This window comes from Sprattus sprattus, assembly GCF_963457725.1.
Source record: "Sprattus sprattus genome assembly, chromosome: 9".
NCBI classification, from domain to species: domain Eukaryota; kingdom Metazoa; phylum Chordata; class Actinopteri; order Clupeiformes; family Clupeidae; genus Sprattus; species Sprattus sprattus.
This window is the reverse complement of record NC_137928.1, coordinates 17509922-17532230: the sequence shown is the minus strand read 5'-3', so window position 1 is coordinate 17532230 and position 22309 is coordinate 17509922. Positions and strand designations below refer to the sequence as shown.

Sequence of the window (22309 nt, the reverse complement as noted above, 5' to 3'; positions counted from 1 at the left end):
TAAGGATGCCCAGAGGTCTTGCATGGGGGGCTTGGGGTGTCTGGTTTCGGGACCCCACTCATGTCATTTAAAAGGGATACCAAAGAAGTGACGCGTTGCATGACCTTAATGTCAAAGGAGAGTGTAGTTCTTCCTCATTTTGCTCAGTGGAAAAACACTTTGGCATGTAATGATTTGCTAGCCTTCTGGAACTTACCATCTTTTTGTTGTTGTTGCCAATGGTGATATTTAGGGTAATTCTAGTTTGAATCTTGAATTATTGAACTCTACTGTTCTGTTTTCACTGAATTGACTTTCAGTTTATTGACTTGGTAGATTTCATTAAAGAGAATAGCGCAGGGTCTTAAACTCATTCAGATTTTGACCACATTGCTTATTGCTGAGAAAAATTTGGAGCATGCAAATAGTTTTTATTTCCCTTCTTAGAGATAGACACAGATTTACAGCGGTTTCAAATGACTTTTATATTCTGCTTTAGTGTCAAATGTAAAATACATTTACATAGGTAAGTATATAATTGTAACCAAACTATTAAATATAGAACCACTTAAATAACAAACATATACAACTTAATTTGAAAATATGCATAAAGACACATTATTACCTCATAATATGATATGACCTATTATTTTAAGTTGGATGGCACTAAAATAGATGGACTTACCACAGTATCCCCACCGCACATCTCCATCCCAATTCCATTCCATCCCAAACCACCAGAGGAACACCAGTCAGGGTAGTGTACACTGGAACTAGTGGCAGTTCACGATCAAAAATGTTCACATCACATTATATTTTGTGTGACTATGTCACCAGTGATGCCACAGTGATGTGAACGTTGCAACATATAGAGCATTGGGCAAGCAATGACATTCAGGTTTCCCAGGGTCAAGAGCTGCTTACAGGGTAAAGTCGAGGTGAGTCAGTTACACAGGTCTACTTGGCACAGTTCTGGAAAAGACTACTCAACTAATTAGCCACACCGTTCAAAGCTGGATTAGGAGAAGCTGGACGTCATATCATTATTTGTGTCTTCCCAAGTTCCAATGTAGGACGTCTGTCTTGGCTGTCTTTCCCTCTCTGTCTGTCTGTTGGTCTCTCTCTCTCTCTCTCTCTCTATCCTCCCCCCAATGCCTTGTTGTGGCATATGTTCCTCTCTCTTTGCTCTCAATATGTCTATGTCTCTTTCTCTGACCCTGGTTTAACATTCTGTCTTCTTGTCTTTCCATCCAAGCCCAGGTGTAGTGGCACATCCTAACATCACTTTACTCCATGCCATACCCCCCCCCCCCCCAAGTGTCTGTATCATGTCTGACTGGCAAACTTGGAACATTCATCCATTTTCTCAAAGAGGATTACACCTGATGGGCGGGTAGGGATTACCTTGGTTACCTTATCGCAGTGGCGAGGAGACGGAGATACCGGCCAGTGTTGTCTCCATACCACCTGTCCACCTGTCTGCACGAGCACTGCAGTCAGTGCAACTGACCAGGCACATACAGCGTGCGCATAGGGCGTATCAGGCGGTTACCTCAGGGGTATGATCGCACTGGATGTGTATGTCTACCCAGATGGTATCAGGGTGGCCGAGCCTGATGAAATACTGCGCTGGGAGAAAGAGCAGGAGCTTTACGACCCAAATGTGCGCCTCTTCGTGGCCCTGTTTCCATACAACCCCTCACTGATGTCACCGAACCCGGATACCTCAGAGGAGCTGCCCTTTGAGCGAGGACAGATAATTAAGGTGAGCAGAGAGACTGTGTGCTATAATGCTATGGCCTAAAGGTAGCAGTATACAGTACACTCAATTTGAACTTAATAATTGATCACGCTAATGCACTTTTCCAAGCACATTGTATTTTTACAGTCATATGTTTTGCTATATAAATAAACTAAAAATCTCATGGGGTTATGTGCAAATACTAGCTTTTCACAGAAATAGGTATCTAGAAATCACATGTTGGAAAGCACAAGGTACAGTGTTATTGGATATATAGTACGTAAAGTCAATGAGACAACGCTCTCCAACGCTCTCCTGTAGACTGATAGATAGAACAGAAATGATTCTGTTAACTTTTAAGACTTTTTAAGAGATTCAGTTGCTGCACATTAGAGGATAGACACCGACCCCGTCGGAACCCGACAGGACCCGACAGTTCGGACAAATATTTTTGGAATTTGTTTATGTCCTAGATGTGACAAGGCGATTACAGGTCGCTAAATGGCATTGTGGAGGAAGTTAAAGAGAAACTGTCTTCTGGAGAGTTTAAAACGATACTAAACGAAGGTAATCTACTGTATGGAGATAGTACTGCTTAGAAGTCGATGCAGATTCTAATTAGGCTGTTGGATATGTCCAATGTAAGAAGTGTGAAGTTTTAATGAAACATGATTGATGCAATCCTTTTTCTCCACAACAACATGGATTAAATCTCGATGGTTGGACTATGTTGATAGTTAAATAAAGACCGTTGGCTACACCTAAAGTTTTCAAGAAAAAAAAGATTTTCAATGGTAAGACTTGTTTGTTGTGCCTCCATTCGCATATAATGTGAGTTTTATTAAGGCATGGCGTGTGTGTGATGTGTAGGCTATTTCATTCCGTTTGGGAACCTTTCCTGCTCTGTCTGTCTCTGACCGTAGTTGGAGATTTCAGGGGAGACTTAGTTCAGCGCTTCAGGGCCAAAGTATTACATGCTCTTAACTACGGGGTTAATTCCCTTTCCTTTCAGTATGCTGCTTGTTAGTCGGGCTTGGACAAAAAAATTCGGCCTGATCCATGCTCTACTGCACATGTCGTTTCGTGAACCGATATTGCCTTAGAACATTCAATGTTGTCATCTCTTAAATTAATATCTGGACACGTGTGTATTGTTCTGGTTTAGGTGTACGGTGATAAAGACACAGATGGTTTTTACCACGGAGAGTGTGCCGGCCGCTTTGGATACGTTCCCAGCAACATGGTGTCAGAGATCCCAGTATATGATGGTGACCTCAAACTTGAGCTGTTTCAACAGGGCTTCCTTCCGGAGGCCTCAAGCCCTGTCGAATCAAAAGGTAGTCTGCCCTTTTAGGTGTCTAAAGCAAAACAGGAACTAGAAAGTGTTCTCTGTTTTCCTTTTTTGCTCTCTCTCTCTCTCTCTCTCTCTCTCTCTCTCTCTTTCTGCCTGTCTCTTGTTTTTGTGTTCATGTCAGTACACTGAACCACTTGGTGGCAACACAGAGTCACAGATGTGGTGAAATCTTCCTGTTGTATTCACTTCAGTTCTTGCTTGAGGGCCTATCTGATGTGTGTGTGGTTGTGTGTTTGTGTGTACGTTATTGGGTTGCATGATCAGCCACCAGTGAGGCCTCCTGTGTCCCAGACGACGTGGTGGTCCAACGTATGGTGGCCATCTTTGATTATGACCCCCTTGAAAGCTCTCCCAACACAGACATAGAGGTGCTTGCTTCACTCACCCCCCCCCCCCCCCCCCACACACACACACACACACACACGCGCGCACACGCACACACACAGACTGACACGTTTACCTTTCTCATTAAAATGTACACAAATGGGGCAAACACAGCAAGGCCTGAAACTTGTTTCCTAGTTAACGTACTGAAGATATGGCCTCAAACATTAAAAACTGTCTATTTTACACAGATACCAGCAAACATATGAAAGTCCTCCAAGACATCCACTACCAATTATTACCATCAAAGACTATTATATAATACATATACACATATTATTACACATGAATAACAGCTATTACATATGCATATATTACAGGTATAGCAGATGCAATGCACGCTGACAAAGACACATGGATTGATTCTCTCACTAATGAGTCACATTTGTCTTGTAGGATGAGCTCACTTTTTGCGCAGGAGACATCATCTATGTTTATGGAGATGTTGACAGTGATGGCTTCTATTTTGTAAGTGGGCTATTACAAGTTTTCTGCTTACTTTATTGTGGTTCTCATACTTCTTACTAGAGTTTCATGAAACACACCATACCAACATTAGTTTTCTGTATTCAGGGAGATCTTCATGGATACCGAGGACTTGTGCCATCAAACTATGTAGAGCCATTGCCTTGGAACTAACTGAAGATGCTGGCTTCGATCAAAATGCATAAAGCAAATGTTTCATTAAGAAAGACATCATGCCATTGCACAAATTGTGTTCATCAGACTTTAAGTAATTATTTGTACTTGCTTTATGCTGCAGTGTTTTATTTTATAATTTCCCGCCAGGGGGTATGATTGTGCTGAAGTATGTAACATGAAATGAAAAAGGTACAATAGAATTGATTGGATTGCACTTCTTATATCAATGTTGTTATTTAAGTCTACCTTCTTTTCAAATTCTTATTTTATTATTTTCTTGAATTTCTCTCTTGCTGCTCAATATCTTTTGGTAGTAGCCATAGCCTTAAAAATATCAGCCTCAACGTCTTCACAGTCTTCATCATGTGGGAGTAGTAGACCATGAAGAGAGACAGAGAGAGAATGGGCGGGAAAAATAACACTCTCAGCTATTTCAATTCAAAGTGATATCTAAGGATAATCTTTCCACACTGTGCCTTATGCTATTTATATATTTTCCACCACATTATTAATATGGTTTCACAGATCAGTACAAAACAATAGTTCAGTTTCATAAAGCAATGAGATTAAACACAAGCATGTAGTGATCAAGAGCACTTTTTATTGTGTACTTGAATTTGATACCAATGCACCACAGCACTTTACAATGAAATACAGTCATGATTGTGTGATGAACCACACTAGGAATTTTTATTTTTATTAGGAATCGACACTGGAAATGCATTTTATTACAAATAAACACATGTTGTCCACATATTTGACATGCATGTCTCATTTCTATTTATTGAGGTCAAGCAGAGAAGGAGGACATGAGAGCTAGACGTAGTGTGTCTTCTGTTGACGTAGGTTGATCCATAACTTGTCATTGTAGCCAACAGTGCAGTCATCCATAAAGTAGGAAACACTACACTGTGTAGAATAGTTTAATAGTGCTTTCTACTTTATGGTTGACTACACTGTACTTCTGTTGTCCAGTTTTTCTTTTTCTTTTGTGTGTCCAACGCGCGCCACTCAGTGCTCCTTCCTGTTACCACTCTCAGGAAGGATGTGGAATTACATTTAGTAGTTTATGTCGATATATTTCATATCATGATGAAAAGAAAAGACAATCTGGGTGGAAGAATTCAGAATTAAATCATCAAGATGATTTTAAAGAAAAATTAGAAAAATCGAACAAAACACTTCAATGGAAAACCATTGCGAGTTCCTTTCTAGTTCTCAAACAGAAGTATTAATGCGGAAGACATTAATTGTCCCTGTTCAAGTCTGCAATAATTGTCTCTGTTCAAGTCTGAAATCATATTTAGCATAATCCACTTCAACTCAAAACTCAATTTATACAGTGTTGTTATTACACAGATAATATTAGCACATTTTCAAAAGTTTGGTCTTTTATTATTGCTGACATAATTTTCCAATACTTGTGCCATAGTAGCAAATAGTTCATATGCATATAAATGCCTTGTTATGCCACAATATCTATCTTCACTGAAAATGAATTTTCATAAAAGCTACTGATAAAAGAATATATCTACTCTTACCATCATTCTCGTCTGGGTCCCGGAAGAAAGTGAGGGCTGAAGCGAGAGTTTGCCTCGCTTTTAACACACTCTCTACCACATGCTCCGAAACCACAGGAAGAGGCTCAACAGTCTCGATCTCTCTGTCAGAGGTGCAAAACCAGCACCCATTGGGCCCCAGCATGTTCTCGATTTGAATAGAAACTACAAAAAGAGACCTCTGTCACCTTTTAAGGGCATACCAGGAACCGATAAAAAGGTGTTTTAGAAATCACGAAACCAAGAAGTTGCACATTGTGACCTTTGACAAAATGTTATGTCAACTATATGGTTCACAGTTGCAGTGAACAACTTCTATATGCTAAAATGTTAGCTCTAAAGTGCAACAACGGAAAAAGTGAACATAAACACATAATGAGTACCAGTCACACAAATCTCTGTGTGTTGCTGCAGGAAATAGTAGTGAAGAAGATAATCATTAGTAGTAAAGCTTTATGCTTGGTTTCTTATGCCTTCCCTATCAACCTACATGTGTGACAGAGATGAAATATTGAATGTATTAAACTGAACCATGTGTTAATGAGGCCTAAGACCCATATGCACTCCTGAAAACATATATCTGTTTTTGTAGTACCGGTGAGTGATAACTGAAAGATACTTCAGTTAGTTCTTCTTATCTTCTCCTTTTCTTAAGCACTACCCTTTGACTGTCGAAACAGTGTTTATAGTGGTCATTGCAGAGCAGTGAGGTGGCATGTATTTGAGGAAGGATGACCTGAAAGTTGAAAGATTAGGCAACAGCCAGCTAAGAAGCCAATGCTTTTCCAGGAATCAGTTCAACTTTTAGCAGGTGACTAGCCAGGACTTGAGTCAGAGAGGTTCCCAAAGTCCCACTAGTAAGATTGACAGAAGCAATGGTGTTTGTCCAAATATAAAGGAACACGTGCCTACTGGTATGTACGCATCAAGGACCAAGAAGATTTTGTCACCACATACAGCAGTGTTGGGAGACATTTTGCTCTGCAAACCATTCCATTTTAAATTATATGCTTCAAAAATCCTGCAGAACTAGAATGAGCATTACAGAGACAGTCTGATTGAGGCATGCAGATCATTAACCGTGTAAAACAATATTTGAGTTCACAATGGTAAACATACATGATCATTAGAGTTCATCGGTTGGTCTGCACTTTTGCTGACAAGAACAAAATGCAGATGAATGTTTCAATCTGCATAGTTTGTGGTATTTTTTCTGCGCTCATAAATAGGATGCACGAAAAAGGTGCGACTCCGAAGCCACAGCAGCGTGTCTTAGTAGCACGATGTGCTCTCCGTTGTCTAGACAACCCAAACCTCAGTGTCGAGTAGAACACACAGAGGAGGAAGTGGGGGATGGGTGGGGTGTTCGAAAGGGAGTAAAAAGTGAAGTGCTACTTTCTAAAAATGAACACTTGCACTTTGCCCAATGGAGCACGAAGTTTTGAGTTGTAAAATATACATTTCATCTGTGCTGTTGATGATCATGTTCTCTGTTAAGTCTTAAGCCACAATAGAGTTTTGTTTAGTTTCCTGTGGGGACTTAACAGTTATATATTTTTTAGACTGATAGATACTTAGTGGGTGTGTGTGTGTGTGTGTGTGTGTGTGTGTGTGTGTGTGTGTGTGTGTGTGTGTGTGTGTGTGTGTGTGTGTGTGTTTGTGAGAGAGAGAGAGAAAGAGAGAGAGAGAGAGAGAGAGAGACAGGATTAAGAAAATGGGGTCACACTTTATTTCCCCTATAGACTATTTACACATGCTCACATTATAAACAACGATCTGTCGAACCTCTGTTAACTACAAAGGTTAGGGTTAGGGGTTGGGTTTGGTTAAGGTGGTGTTCAGTGATCAATTAGAAAGACTGGATTTGAATTTCAACAAACCATACCTAAAGTCTCTGTAAAGACTATTCAAAAAAATTGTTCCCGAAAATGGACTGATGTTTGGCAATTTTGCACGTTTACCGGATACCATGCACTGCCTACCCTCCCGGTCTAAAAGCAGCACATGATCAGGCAGTGAGAGGACAGTCCTCTAGTCAGCTCTCCCAGGGTTACGTTTAGACTTGCATCATCCGTCTATTCCTGGTCCACATGGGATTTGCTCTATAAATAAGTGCTTAAGAATGATATAGATAGTTTTCCCAACACAGTGCGGTCAACGTGTAATCAGTGGGTATTAAACAAACGAGAAGAGAATTAAGGTTAATTTAATTACTTCTCCAAGAAGTAAGAAGATGTCAACAGACTATAATACAGTGTGCCATTGAAGGAAAATAAGAATTAAAATAATAAATGTGTGTATTTACATTAAAAAACAATTCGTTTTGTACTCTAACCTCAATTAATATGGTGAAAGCACGGCGTACATATTTTGTCATCAAAGCAATATTTGTTAAGTTATTACCAAAAAGCTTATTTAATAAAAGACAAACATAAGATATAAGACTAATTATTTCGAAACAGCAAAGGTAACAAAGGCAAATATTTTCTGTTTCAAACAGGAGTGAGAGAAGAGGAAAGGGACATGAACAAAAAGTAATAAAGTGTCTAGCAATACGTCCTCAAAATCAGATATTCATGTACAAATCTCATAAGGGAATTTGTTTGGATTTCATCATTTGAAGTCAAACCATATATACACCTCTGGTGCGGCCATTGTGTAGTGCTCTGTGACTGTCTCGGCCTCCGGTAGTCTCATGTTACTCACCGCTGCCACTGTGTGGTCCTTATATGAGGTGCAGCACTTCTGACAGTGAGTGGCACTCTGCCCGCTCTGCCTCTGACAAGTTCCTCAGAGCGAGCCAACAACACCACTATTACCACGAAACAACAGAGTGATGGACACAGAAGAAGGAACAGTGAAAGAGGCAATATATTATTTGCATTGTGCAATAATGGTTGCAATAGTTGCAAGGCCATTGTTGACCTTGATTGACCTGATTTCTCTGTATTTTAGTTTTTTTTTTTAACAAAAGTCTTGGGATTTCTGGTAGTTATCACTGATCCCCAACTGTTTACATCCTGAGTGACCTTGCACATTTGATTTTATGTTTATTGCTCACATGCTCTCCCATGCATATGTCTGCATATAACCTTAATTTCTTCAGGTCATGACGCCAATAGACTTCAAAGATCACATGCTTTCCTCTAACACAGCCTCACTGTAAATTCACCAGAAGTAACAAAGGGCATAATACTAAAACAAAAAACTAGAACAAGGCGCCATACTCTGTTCATGCCAGTCAAGAAGCTGTACTTCTGCCCTCTCTGTGGGTTGGGGGTGTGACAACTAATCATATTTAATCAAAGGCTGCTGTTATTGTAAAGCTAGGGATTGGTGGGGCGTGGAAAGGGTAAAGAGATAGAGACAGGCTTGCTGCTATCTGTTGATGACAATGATCAGTATGTGGTAAGGAGGAGTGTCATCAGGCCTGCTGAGTGGCTCTGTTTGGGGGCGTGTGCGGCTACTATGAAGATCTGATCTGAAGATTCTGCTAATGAAATGGACCTGGAAGTAGGTGTGGTAGTTGGATGATTTAGGATTTTTTTTTTTGCTGTTTTGTTTGTTTTTGCTCAGGTTTCACCTGTGATCATTGTTATCATGCTGCTGGATGGTATCAAGATCTATTCCTTCTATTTTTAAAATGGGTGAGCTGCATGACGATGTGCTTGAGACAGATATTACCTTCAAACAAAGCGCAATGTTGATGTTTATGATTAAAGAGCATTATAATTTGAATGTGAAATTTAAACTGAAAATTCAAAATTACACTACCCATGGTAATGACTGTGACATACTCAAGTCATAACAAACTAACAACAAAAAAATAAACAATAACATGCACCTCTGACACTGGCTTTTAGTAGCCTTTAGTTTTCAGGCACACTTCTCACCTCCCTCAGACCCTAAATTGTCACTAGTGATCCCCTTTAGTTCAATTATGTTCACCACCATTGCTTCACCGTAGGTTCCTATCACAAACAAACTCAATTGATTACACTTCAGCGTATTTCATCAGCCATGCAGCATCAATGTCAAGGTCATATATGGAGACATAAGACATAAAAAAACTTTGAACTCTGTCTAGCTCCCAACCCTCTTTGTATTGCCTGTATTAGCATTGATAAGTATTTGAAAATACATCACAATCTTCGTGGTCATCCCTTTGTACACAAACTTTGAATGCTTATCAGTCAAAAGGGAGGGGTTGTCTTGCCGGTGAAATAAATATACACACCTCTGGAGAGCAGGCGATGTAGTTGCTGAACTTCCAACATCAAAACAGCATGAGGATGCATATTTTGTGTTGCCTGTGGTCCGTATTTGCTTTGGTGAAAATGTCTTTGGGTGCTGGTAGGTACATTGCCACTTTTTCGAAATCACTCAAAACACAGGTATGATTATGAAGCTTAACAATGGGATGCGAAAAGGAGCCGTATATTACGAAGCAATTGTAAGACTCATGTCTTTTAGTGCTTGATTAGTCTTCAGAAAAGTAATGACAGCAGGTAAACTTGTAACATTAGTTAAAATCTTTGCAATGTCTTTGTAAATAGAGAGTGGAATGAAGTTACTTACGACAGTCCCAATACCATTCATAATAACATTAATAACTGCTATTGACTCACCAAAGTATCTATTTGTAGTACATTTTGTAAAAGTGTGAGTTTGTAACAATGCTGTTATCTGACACGAGAAGATAACTCTGAGGTCAGACTTAGATAAGTCAGAAAACAACAGTGTCGGAGAGTACAAAAAAGAGTAATAAACATGTTCTTGACTTGTGGTCATAAAAATGAGGTGTCTTTCCAGAATGGTGCTACCAGTCTCAAGTGACCTGTGTCAACCCATGCCCAGGTAAAATGGTTAAATCCACACTCTCAGGGGTTTTCCTCTTCCTTCCTTATCAAATACATGCATTTAAAGGTATTGCTGTATCAAAGGGGATGCCAAAGTGTGGGTCAAGTCCCCCAGAAGTGTGGCCTTTTTTCCTTCAAAAACGATATTAGGCTATATGATCGTCTCATCGTTGCCCCATGGTGTTGGGAGAGGGGCTGGCGTTTTCAAATGGGGAAGCTGCCATGAAAAGTCTGAGAACCTCTGCTCTATCATATGTTATACAGGTCCATTGGAATGGCCAGAAGTAGCAATGACTTGTGGAGGAAGAGCCCAGTCTCCAATCAACATAGTCACCAAGAGAGCACTTAAAGATGATCGCCTTCAGCCTCTCCGTTATAATGGCTACCAGTTTGCATTTCACAGTGACATCATCAACAATGGCCATTCTGGCAAGTCACAGTTAAATATTATAGCATGGACAAAACAATTATTTGTTTGGTTATGACGAGAACCTCATACCAACCAAAGTGTTTGTCTGAATTTAGTCCAAGTGAACCTGCCAGATAGTGCAAAGATTGATGGTGGCAACTTGGAGTCAACCTACAAGGCAATTCAGCTTCATTTTCACTGGGGACTCAATGGAGGACCCGGGTCTGAACACACCATTGATGGAGAGCAGTATCCTATGGAGGTATGCAAAATTATATACACAGAAGATGCTTCACACATGCTGGCATATGTCTGGCTTTGGGTAATAGTACATTATATTTACATGTTAAAAATATTCCTCTCAAAGAGGCCACTAGGTCTAATCCACTAATGCAAGAAACTGGGTTAAAGATAGGCCAGTTAATAAAATCAGTCGGCTACACTCTGTAACTGTGGTAAAGGTCTGCCGTGTATTGTGCCATATCTCCACAGATGCATATTGTTCATATCAAACAACACTATCATTCATTAAGCGAGGCGTTGAAGGACAAATCTGGAGTTTCTGTTCTTGGATTCTTTTACCAGGTGACCTTGGCCTATAAAATTACTTACTTCAGTGAGCTTGTATGGGTATTACTTTATTACCATATGCATGCATAAGATGTCGGCATACTTGATGACGGGTAATTGTAAGACTACAAACAACTAACATGATGTTTTCACCCATTGATAATGTTTGGAGATGAACAACTAATTTAATTGAGGCATTTTGTTTTCCTCTTAGGAATCAGGAAGTTCAAACAAAAAATATGAAACCGTTGTAAACGCTCTAAAAAGAATCACGCGGCCGGGTATGTCATTGTCTCTGTGCCACACTATTCTTTATGATTCCCTGTGATTTCACAGCTCACTGATAACAATACAGACTTCACATTACTGTTGGTTAAAACTAACCACACGTTGTTGTACTCATTTACAGCCCAATAAATGTTATCGAAAGACTTTCCATTAATATTTCCTCCAAACTGTTCTGTAATTTCCCCTCTGTGTACCCCCTGCTAGGCACTAACACCACCCTGCACGATTTGTCTCTGGACATGCTGATCCCGTCTCACAGTAACCTAAGCTCCTACTTTCGCTATCAGGGCTCCCTGACTACTCCCAACTGTGATGAGTCTGTGGTTTGGACTGTGTTTGAAAACACCATTCCCCTCAGTAAAGAACAGGTATAATGTAGGATATTCTTTATTTAAAATATAATTCATACCAACTTTTAAGTCTTTCTCTTAAATCTATCACTTCTTCAGTACAGTGTATACAACCACTAGAATTATCTTTATTTCAAAGTTTAAACATGTTATCCAATGCAGGTGAAGGTGAAACATATTTTGCAGTGAATTGCAGTTGCATCATGTTCTTTGGCCTTTTGGAGCTGGAAGATCTGAATTTTACTTCCCTCTTTATTCTTTTCCTTCAGCTGTCTGCATTTTCCCACCTGAGTTTTGCAGATGGACAAAACATGACTGGCACTTACCGCCCAGTGCAGCCCCTTAATGGCCGGGAGGTGTATCACTCCCACTCCGGTAGTGTGGCAGTGTGGGTCAACACTTTAGTTCTTCTCAGCTCGGTTCTTGCAACTGTTGGTTTATCTTTGCCAGAGTGAAGTTTTCTTCTTGTATATTCTGTGCATCAAGGACATGTCTCAGATGAATCATAATATTTACGCTACTACATTGATTATATTAAAATAGAGCTATTTATTTGCAGTTAATGGTAGGCTATTGCACCATAGGCTACTACATGGCATGTAGGCATGCCTGTATTCATAATATATTATATGTATTTCTGATATATTAAATGAGATTCTAGTGTAATTGTTTTTTATTTTTATTTTTTTATATAGCTCAGTTTTGTTTTATTAACATGTCATGTTTTATTATCATGCTCCTGCTGTCTCCTCAAATAAATACATTAGAAAACCACAAAGACTTCCTCCACTGTGTTGTTATATAATAAGGCTAGTTGATAATATATATAGCCTAGTTGTAGGTGTAGATAAAGTTAAGATAAAGTGTTTCATTATGTTCTTATCTCAGTGCTTAATAAGAGTGCCGGGATTTGTTAGGGACAACTAGAAAATGCATTTCCTGAAGGAAATACCAGTGCATGAAATGCAAAAGTTAGGAAAGGAAGAAGAAAAGAAAGAAGAGTGAAAGAAGGAAAGAAGAAAGGATAGAAGAGTGAAGAAAGGAGAAAGGAGAGAAGAGAGGATGAAGGAAAGAAGAGTGAAAGAAGAAAAGAAAGAAGAGTGAAGAAAGGAAAGAGGAGTGGAAGAAAAGAAAGAAGAGTGAAGAAAGGAAAGAAGAGTGAAAGAAGGAAAGAAGAAAGGAGAGTGAAGAAAGGACAGAAAAGTGAAAGAAGGAAAGAAGAGTGAAAGAGAAAAAGAGTGAAAATATTGAAAAAAGGAGATAAAAATGGAGTGAAGAAGAGAGATTGAGTGTGAGAGAAAATAGACTGAGAGGGATAGAGAGAAAGATGGAGAGATGGAGAGAAAAAAAGTAGAGAATGGAAGGTGTCTTAATGTTCCTACACTGTAAAAAAAAAAAAAAAAAAAAAAAAAAGTTGGGTGAACTCAAAATTTTAAGGCAACAAACTTCAGTAAAATTTTAAGTTGGGCAATTAAACTCAATATTTCAAGTTTTGCTTTTGAGTTTGCTCAACTCTGAATTCTGATTTTGGTCAACTCAAGAGTAAGTTCTACTAACTCATAATTTTACATTGTAATAACATTTAATCCTTACTTGTGCCAACTCTCCCCTAAGTTGTACTTACTTATTATTTAACATTGTAATAACATTTAATCCTTACTTGTGCTAACTCTCCCCTAAGTTGTACTTACTTATTATTTAACATTGTAATAACTTTTAATCCTTACTTCTGCTAACTCTCCCCTAAATTGTACTAACTTATTATTTAACGTTGTAATAACTTTAAATCCTCACTTCAGCTAACTGTCCTGTAAATTGTAGTAATTTATAATTTTACATTGTAATGAGTTCTTATACAGAATTCACTTTAAATGGGTTTAGCAGAATAATTTAAGAGGAATTTAAAATCGCACACTGCAATAGTTTATAATGTAACTCAACTTTATAATTTATAACCAGGAACTTCTAATCAAATGTATAGATAATTACAGACGCAACATATACATTCAAAACATTTGTTTTATTTATACTGTATCAAATCCCTTCCAAAAGGGGCAAGTAAATGCAAACTATCGAGACCATGTAACATGTTTCAGAAAAACCAACCAAAAAAAAAATGTTTACAAGGGAAGGCCCTTTAAAGCTGCAGTTTGTCTATGTGCAGAGATGTCAGATGTCTGAAACAAGAGTTGCATGAAACATTACAAGATGTAATTGACATATAAGAAGTAGAGTAAACATGCAGGCAGCTGTCCTTTTCAATATCCAAAATGATTGCTACGATTACGATTGCTCACTGTGAAGGTATATCCACTGGAGGTGCTTTTTGTGTCACTGACAGGCTCATATCATTATCAGTGTCTGACAACATTATGAAAAGGCTCCCCACAGAGCAATGTCTTTTTGTTTTTAAGATTAAAATACCCTTTGTTTAACAAGAAAAAGCCGCTATATCACCTCGATTTGAAAACTGAATCAAAAACGTCTAAAAATGACCTATATATTCCACAATTCACACTACATGGACAAAGATGTAAACAGTGTTGTTGGACTGCTCATTAACTTCACTGGAGCAATTCCAAGAACGCGATTGGATAACAACGTCAAAACGTCACGATTATCGGACCCAAAGTGTAGCTGCCCTCTCCATTTGCCTCGGGAATAAAGTTATCGATAACAACTTAATAAGCAATAACTGCAAGTGGCAACAATTTTTGTCTAAACGTGAATACAAACGTAGAACATATTTACAAAAACATGGCTTCTCCATATCCAGGGAACGTTAAAATGCACGAAATCGCACCTCGGCCCACCACCTATTAGGGGAAGCCAAGCTTTAAAGAAATCGCCACTGGTCGTAAGTGTGAACTAGCCAGGTAACAAACTACACACGATGGCAGACAATGCTAATATTTGTATGATGTACCCAAAAAATGAGCTCCCCCTCTTTGAAAGATCAGCAGCCGCCACTGGTGGGGCAGGCAGCACACTAATTGCAGAACCGAGCAGCAACCTGTCGCTGGCCCCGCGCTCTCTCTGTCCCTACTAAACCAGCCTGCTCACCTGCTACCTGGAGCAGAGACGGAGCATGACTACCACTGTGTAGGAACACTACACTTCTGAAAGATGGCATAAAATGTCAGCTAATGTTGCAACCACAATTTTGAGTTAGCATTAATACCCTAATGTCTTTTTTGTATCTGTAACAAGCTGGCAAACACGAATTAAAGCAGCACAACGGATCAATAGCTATACGCTAGCTATATGCTATCAGCTAAAACTGACGAAATCTCTTGAAATGTGCTGACTTTGACATTATTACAAACTAGTTACTCAACAACTGTCCTTACACAGTCAAGCAAGTGCAACACAAGACAAAGCAAGATGGCAAATAAGCTTACTAGTTCAGCAGACAGTGGAAAGTTGGGCGGCAAAACTACAGAACGAAGTTATGTGCCTATAGACCCTGCATAGCAATGGCGCGGATGCAATTCTCTATATTAAAAGTCATTGTAGCGCCCCAATTTTTTTCAAGCTGTTATTTTTAGGTTAAACTGATTATCCTAACCATAATCCTGAAGTATAATTGTTGCATTGTGTTACTTTAACACAATACCAACAGTCAGAAGATAACATGCCTGTCCTGTTTGAATAGGTTGCCTGACTGATGCTAGCTTTCTCTAATGACTGAAAAGCTTTGTGTAAATGTCTTGGTCGCTTTCTCCATTAAACGACGTACAACATAGGCCTAATGCACAACACAACTCAGAATAAAATTCGCGCATCATTTTAATTTAATTAAAGGTTGATTTAAAACGTACCTGTTTGGACTCCAGCAAGAGACAGCAGCACAGCCAGAATGAGACTTCAATTGTAAAGTGCCAACGGACAGTTGGCTTTTTCCCGCATGTCACAACAAAGAGGGCTATATATTTTCAAGTTTTACCAACATAAAGTACTGTTTTAGGCCAACAAATACAAGTTGCTTTTTTTACAGTGTAGTTACAGTTAAATTGAGAGGGACAAAGAGGTTCCTTTGATTTGGCGCAGCTGTCAGTAAAGCACAGGTGCAAGCCAGTTTAAAGACCCTATTATGACGTCATAATGGCCCAATGCAAGTCAATGGGAAAATTTCGATTCGTTTTTATTTAATATCTTAAAAAGTATAAAGTTTTGAAAAGTGAAAAATACATAGCATAAGTGTCGTTTACAAGACCTACGCGACAACGTTTGAATGAAGTTTCTACGTTAAGCGGTTCGGGCTGAATTAATCGCAGAAAAAGGTAACAAGAATAAGAAGAAGAAGAAGAAGAAGAAGAAGAAGAAGAAGAAGAAGCCTAGGAATAACAATACAGGGCATTTCATGCACTGTAATTAGCCTGGATACCAGCCTGAACTCATCGTCAGGCTAAGGGACAATAGCCTTTATCACCAAATATCAGCTGGAACGGATTCAGCCTTCATCTGGCACGGACAGAGTTGTTTCACTGATGCCTGGTGTTTTTTGATTCAGAGCAGCACAAGAGTTGAGAGGAAGTCTGTGCATTTACAGTTAGAAATGTCAACACTTTCATAGACACACATAGTATAAATAATAAAACCCTGCAAGACGATTATTTGACAGGTCATTTCCGTCTAGTCAATAGCCTACAGATCAATATGAATCGTTGTGAACTTTATCACTCTGTAGAAGTCATAAAACGTCGACTGTATAGTTTAATCTAATTTATCGGAAGATGGAATGTTACTTTATGGAACGTCATAGTGTGGGCGTGCAGCGTTTTGACAATTATTTACTAAAACACGCAACAAGGTTCACACTGGCGTGATTATCGTGAGCAGGTCCGTGTCAAGTTAAATTGTAGACTGTTGACTTTTTGGGCTAAATGGAGCGGTGGAAAGGAAGAGTAGCTCTTGTAACTGGAGCATCCGTTGGAATTGGAGCGGCTATAGCGAAAGCTCTTGTCAGACATGGCATGAAGGTGGTCGGCTGCGCTAGGAACGTTGAGAAGATAGAGGTTGGTTATCTAGCACAAGCAGCTAGCTAACTTAGCTTGCGACGGTAGTCAGTATGCTTTTATCTAGCTAGCTAGCTAGCTAGCTGTCATATGGCATATAATCCACAAAGTTTGTGAACAGCCTTGCTAGCAGAGTATGCAAAGTTAATTGTAAGCGACAGTGGCTTGTCATGTTACATATTCGATGCCACGTAGAGCAATGCTATATCATCAACATGAACGGTTTTTGTTTTTGTACAATTTGCTAAGTTATTTTAATTTAACTAGCTAGCTAATATGAGCTAACAGAAAACTTGGCTAGCTAGCTTGTATCTATGGCCTTGCAAAGTTATTGCTGAGCTGAAATTGTTACGTAACGTTACGTTAAACATGACTCCTAACAAATCACTCAGCAGTTCGCAAACAATCCAAGTAACGTGAAAAGATGTACTCTATATGATTTTTATATGTTTTCTATAACGTTGCTATTGAGCATAGTTATAAAGCTAATTAGCTCAACTTTGCTGTTCGAATGGCATGGATATGCAGACGCTTTTCAAATTTGCTAGCTTGGAGGCATTGACCAAGAAAGCCAGATAAAACCAACGTCCTAGCTAGGTGGCTAGTTAGCCTAACTAGCCATGTAAGGTAGCGACTGAAATGATTGTTCATATTTGGAGACAACGAGCCTAATGACATGATGGTGCATGTCTGAGCAGAACTTTTCAGACTTGAATGTTAACGAATGTTCGCCAGAGATTTAGTGACACGGGCCTTATTGGTGAGATAAAATATGACTTATTATTGGATATTTAATAGGATCTCAGTCTGAGCCACAGAGGGGCCCCATAGCATTCCAGTGATGGTAGATTTTTACATCGATGTAGGAGGTGGGGGCAGGTGGCTTTCTCGAGGTCTCAGGATATTCAGCATAGTCTGCTTAGTTGCCCACAATGTAATGATATTGGGTGTGATATTGTAGTGTTGGACACCAATTTTCATATAGTCTCCTATCTACACCTGTAACATGAATGGCTAAAATGACCACCCTTATTTTCCTGGTCCTTAGAAACTGTCAGCAGAATGTCAGAGTGCCGGACTGAGTGGCACTCTCATTCCCTACAAATGCGACCTGTCCAACGAGGAGGAGATCCTCTCCATGTTCTCTGCCATCAAGACCTTGCATCAGGGTGTCGACGTGTGCATCAACAACGCTGGCCTAGCTCACCCTGAGCCACTGCTGAGTGGCAAAACTGAGGGCTGGAGGACTATGATGGATGTTAGTCCTTTTAGATCAAAGCATCTGTCTAGTAAATATGAGTATAAGTAAAGTAAATAATCTCAGTGTCTACACTTGCTTTTTCACAAGTGCTCTCTTTTGATATCAGATGTTCTGAAATCTATAAGAAAGCCAGTGGATAGATTTCATTTCTGAATGTTACTGAATTCTGTTTCCAAATTATTGCCATGATGAGAAATGATGACTCCCAGGGATCGTTAAAATGATATAATCTGAGGATGTTATGTCTCAGTTACAATATTGGGTGAATGTTAATTTATTGTTGCTTTGCTGTATCTGTAATACTTTAGGTCAACGTTCTTGCTCTGTCAATATGCACACGTGAGGCCTACCAGTCCATGAAGGAAAGAAATGTTGATGATGGTCACATCATTAACATCAACAGGTAGGTGCCCTTGCATTCCTAAGCTGGTGAAACAGCAAATGGAAACAGACATTATAATAGTAATTGGCCTCATGTCGCTAGCAGTAGGTGAAATAACAAGGGGTTATTTTACCAGCAGCAGGTCAAGTAATCCATACCTGTTTTTTTTTTGTATTCCTTTTTTCTAGCATGAGTGGACACAGGGTAGTTCCCAGTGCCAGTGTTCACTTCTACAGTGCCAGCAAGTATGCTGTGACCGCACTCACTGAGGGACTCCGGCAGGAGCTCCGGGAGGCGAAAACCCATATACGAGCCACTGTAAGAACCACAGGGTTAGCTTGTGCTTGTGTTTTAGATAATAAATGCTTAGGTAGCATTTAGTTCAGTTTTTGTGACAAAGGTTTCTGCATTATCCCCATTCATTTGTTAATGTTGACAGATGTGACTGATGTGTCTTGCCGTTGTTTTTATTTGTCCAGTGTAAAATAATGCACAAATGTTTCCCCTGACAGTCCATATCACCTGGCTTAGTAGAGACAGAATTTGCTTTCCGTCTCCATGGTGATGATCCAGAAAAAGCTGCTGCAGCATATGCAAGTATAAAGGTGTGCAAATGTATCCATCACATTTCAGTGGATTTCAAATGTCAGTTCATCATTACGTGATAATTCAGTTGAATGTTAATTTACTGCTGGTTTCCCATTGTCTGTAGTGCTTGGAGGCTGGAGACATAGCCAGTGCAGTGGTGTATGCCCTAAGTGCCCCTCCTCATGTACAGGTAAGGATAGGCACGTTTTAGGATGACTTGCATTAGATCAGTAATTTGATTATCCTGTACAATTTTGCATGCAGAGATGAGATTTATTGATTTGATAAATCGCATATTCTTTGATAAATAGTTGCAATTTCTCAATTTTGAGAGGGTAGATTTTAGTATATCTCATCCATAACAAGGCTTGGGCTGTTGATTCCATGTAATGTTGTTGTAATGTGGCACACATTTAACCATCACACAGTCCAAGATTCAACCAGAACTTGGATATCACTAGACATCTTAGTTGCCTGTCAGCATTAATCTACTTTAAAGCGTCATTGAGAACTTTGAAAAGCCCTATATAAATGGGATATATTGTTATTATTATTATTATTATTATTATTATTATTATTATTATTATTATTATCTGTGTTATATGAGATGCCAGGGCTGAGTGGAAATCTAAGTAATACGTTTCCTCAGGGTCTGGCTTCATGGAACATATTGTTCAACAGTTTTTTTCATTCTCTCTTTCTCTCTCTTTATATCTAGATTGGGGACATATTGATGAGGCCAGTTGAACAGGTGTCCTAACCATGTGCAGGCAGTGTATTTGCTGCCTGAGGATCTGCTGGAGGGATCTAGCGTGTCTAACTCTGCCCACCTTGAGAGTCCCCTTAAAGAGATCTGTGAGGGAGTTTGTAAAAAAGCTTGGGCTACGCGTGCCTAAGGGTGGAACCCTGATGTGTGATGCATAAAGATAGGAATATGGGAGACAGGGCCACCATTTTAAAATTTGGGCTATGGTATAATGTAGGTTTCAGATTCATTTTTCACTTTATGGTACATATTCTGAGTCACATTGCGGTGTGAGTCAACTTTATTTTTAAGAAGATATTGTAATGAGTGTTGCTAATGAATTAGCCGGGATGATCAAGAATTCAGTGCCAATGAATTAAGGTCAAACCTCCCTAACAAGCTGTAAACTCTCACTCCAGTAACTGAAAAAGCAAGATGAATACCACTCAAATATTTGGTCTTGGGCTGCTTTCTGTACATGTATACCTCAAGTCAGGAGACAGTGCAAAATCGAATGGCCTCATATAGTATGTATTTTTTTTAAGTTGGTGGAATAAATAGCAACTTGTTAAGGTGTTAAGGCTTCTTAGCTGATAATTCCCTTAGACTGGCTGCATTTATTGTCCAACTAGTTGCATTTGGCTGTGAAATATCAGATTTTCTGATAGAATTCAAGACAGATGTTAAACCACTAAATACTGATTTATCTCCCTTGAAATTAGCTGCTAATTGTTTTGATTTCCGCATGTTTGTATTTTTTTTTTTTCCTTTTGTACATCTGGTAGCTGTTTATATATACAACTACATACACAGGCACACAATACAGCAAAGTTGATAAAGGAATGCATGAGTTTTTGGAGTCATCACTACAACATCCAGACATGTTAAAAATGTGTAACACAAATGATAATAGTGCTATAAATAAAAGCTCACTGCATCATGTCAGCCTGCCTGGGATGTCAGTTTTTGTCTTATTTTTAGATGAAACAGAGATTGGCCATACGATATTTCCAGAGACTATCATTCAAAGTTGTAGAGTAGAGGTGTCATGGGAGAAAAAAAACAAGTCCGCTCTCTATTGTTCTCTAATCTCAGCTGGCTTGTTCACATTCTCCACGCATTGAAGTTTGCCAGTGGGCTGTTTGTCACTTGGTGAATGTGGGTGCACAGTTTGTTTGAAAGAGAGAGGCCCCCTTGACTAAATGTGATTGGCTGTTCTGCTAACAGAAGCCTGGCTATTTTTTTAAATCAGGAACATAATAACGTTCCTACCAGTGCTTAGTCTAGTTGGGCCAAATTACAGGCTGTACCAGACCTGCTAAAGTCAATATGACACTGTACTACTCTACCACTAGATGGAGTTGTTTAAAATAGGTAATTTAACTCAAATGTTGCTTATGAGGGGCCAACTATAATTATGGGATTTTTCTGTGATTGCGTTTGGATACCTTGTGGCAGGATAAACACTTTCTGGTGGTACTGTGTATCACAGCACAGTTATTACTTTGATCATATTTACAAGGATCATATAATTACATAAACTGTCTAAAGCATTTGTTTTGTTCTTTGTTAAAACATCTTTTAATTTCTACATACTTAGAGCTTTACCAGTTGTTGCTTGACTTATAGTTTGCCATGCTGAACCCACGTCTGGCTACACTTTCTGTCCGGCTGCTGCTAGTGTCCATTTGTTGTGCATTTCCACAGATCAAGAAATTCTCAAGCTACTCTCTGGCTCTGCGTGGCTTCCTTTGGTTCATTGACACTGATGAAAACCCCTTCATTGGAGAAACTGGTCATGTTCACACACACACCACAGTAGTGAAAAAAAGTGTGTCAGGCCAGTAGAGGAAAACATGAAGTGCTCATTGTTTCTCTCCGGGGGAGCATGCCAAATGGAAACGTGCGGATTGCACTAAAGGCTCAGTACTGGGTCGGGGCCCACACAAAAGGCCTCTGCATCCATCTTGCATGCAACACCCTGCCAGTAGGTTACACACTACAGGAAGTGCTTTGGTTCTTTTAATCTTGCGCGTTTCCTACAGAAGCCACACACTTGTCTGTTTAGGGCCTCACTGATGTGGTGATCGTGCTGGTCGTGTTGTCCTACCTCCCAGCTCCCCAGTCATCCTACAGGGTACAGGAAGTATTGGAAGTGTTTCATGACCATGTTATGCTTT

The 22309-nt window shown here is 39.4% G+C and overlaps 3 protein-coding genes across 3 annotated transcripts; all 3 read left to right on the top strand.

Annotated features, from left to right (window-relative positions):
• Positions 1-1540: 1540 nt before the first annotated feature.
• Positions 1541-8408, top strand: LOC308370338 (RIMS-binding protein 2; the record flags this gene model as incomplete). The annotated part of the gene is made up of 6 exons (XM_080844993.1): positions 1541-1744; positions 2886-3057; positions 3339-3442; positions 3855-3926; positions 6252-6256; positions 8351-8408. 6 exons carry the CDS (start codon positions 1541-1543, stop codon positions 8406-8408), a joined length of 615 nt encoding a protein of 204 aa, XP_080701119.1.
• Positions 8409-9945: 1537 nt separating this feature from the next.
• On the top strand, positions 9946-12590 carry ca4b (carbonic anhydrase IV b; the record flags this gene model as incomplete). Its single annotated transcript, XM_080844783.1, has 8 exons — positions 9946-10012; positions 10472-10516; positions 10783-10947; positions 11044-11189; positions 11420-11512; positions 11712-11778; positions 11990-12153; positions 12405-12590. 8 exons carry the CDS (start codon positions 9946-9948, stop codon positions 12588-12590), a joined length of 933 nt encoding a protein of 310 aa, XP_080700909.1.
• A 4223-nt stretch (positions 12591-16813) lies between these two features.
• On the top strand, positions 16814-21056 carry LOC308370498 (dehydrogenase/reductase SDR family member 11). The gene is made up of 7 exons (XM_080845156.1): positions 16814-17153; positions 18202-18411; positions 18723-18817; positions 18985-19114; positions 19309-19401; positions 19509-19574; positions 20103-21056. The coding sequence occupies exons 1-7, from the start codon at positions 17022-17024 to the stop codon at positions 20142-20144; spliced, it is 768 nt and encodes a 255-aa protein (XP_080701282.1). The 5' UTR covers positions 16814-17021; the 3' UTR covers positions 20145-21056.
• The last annotated feature ends 1253 nt before the right edge of the window (positions 21057-22309 follow it).

What these genes read in the sequence shown, in the direction of transcription:
- LOC308370498 (XM_080845156.1), top strand. Translation starts at nt 17,022, where the DNA reads ATGGAGCGGTGGAAAGGAAGAGTAGCTCTTGTAACTGGAGCATCCGTT. An exon ending in AAACCCATATACGAGCCACT is followed by an intron (nt 19,115 to 19,308) that starts GTAAGAACCACA and finishes TTCCCCTGACAG; the next exon opens with TCCATATCACCTGGCTTAGT. An exon ending in CAGCATATGCAAGTATAAAG is followed by an intron (nt 19,402 to 19,508) that starts GTGTGCAAATGT and finishes CATTGTCTGTAG; the next exon opens with TGCTTGGAGGCTGGAGACAT.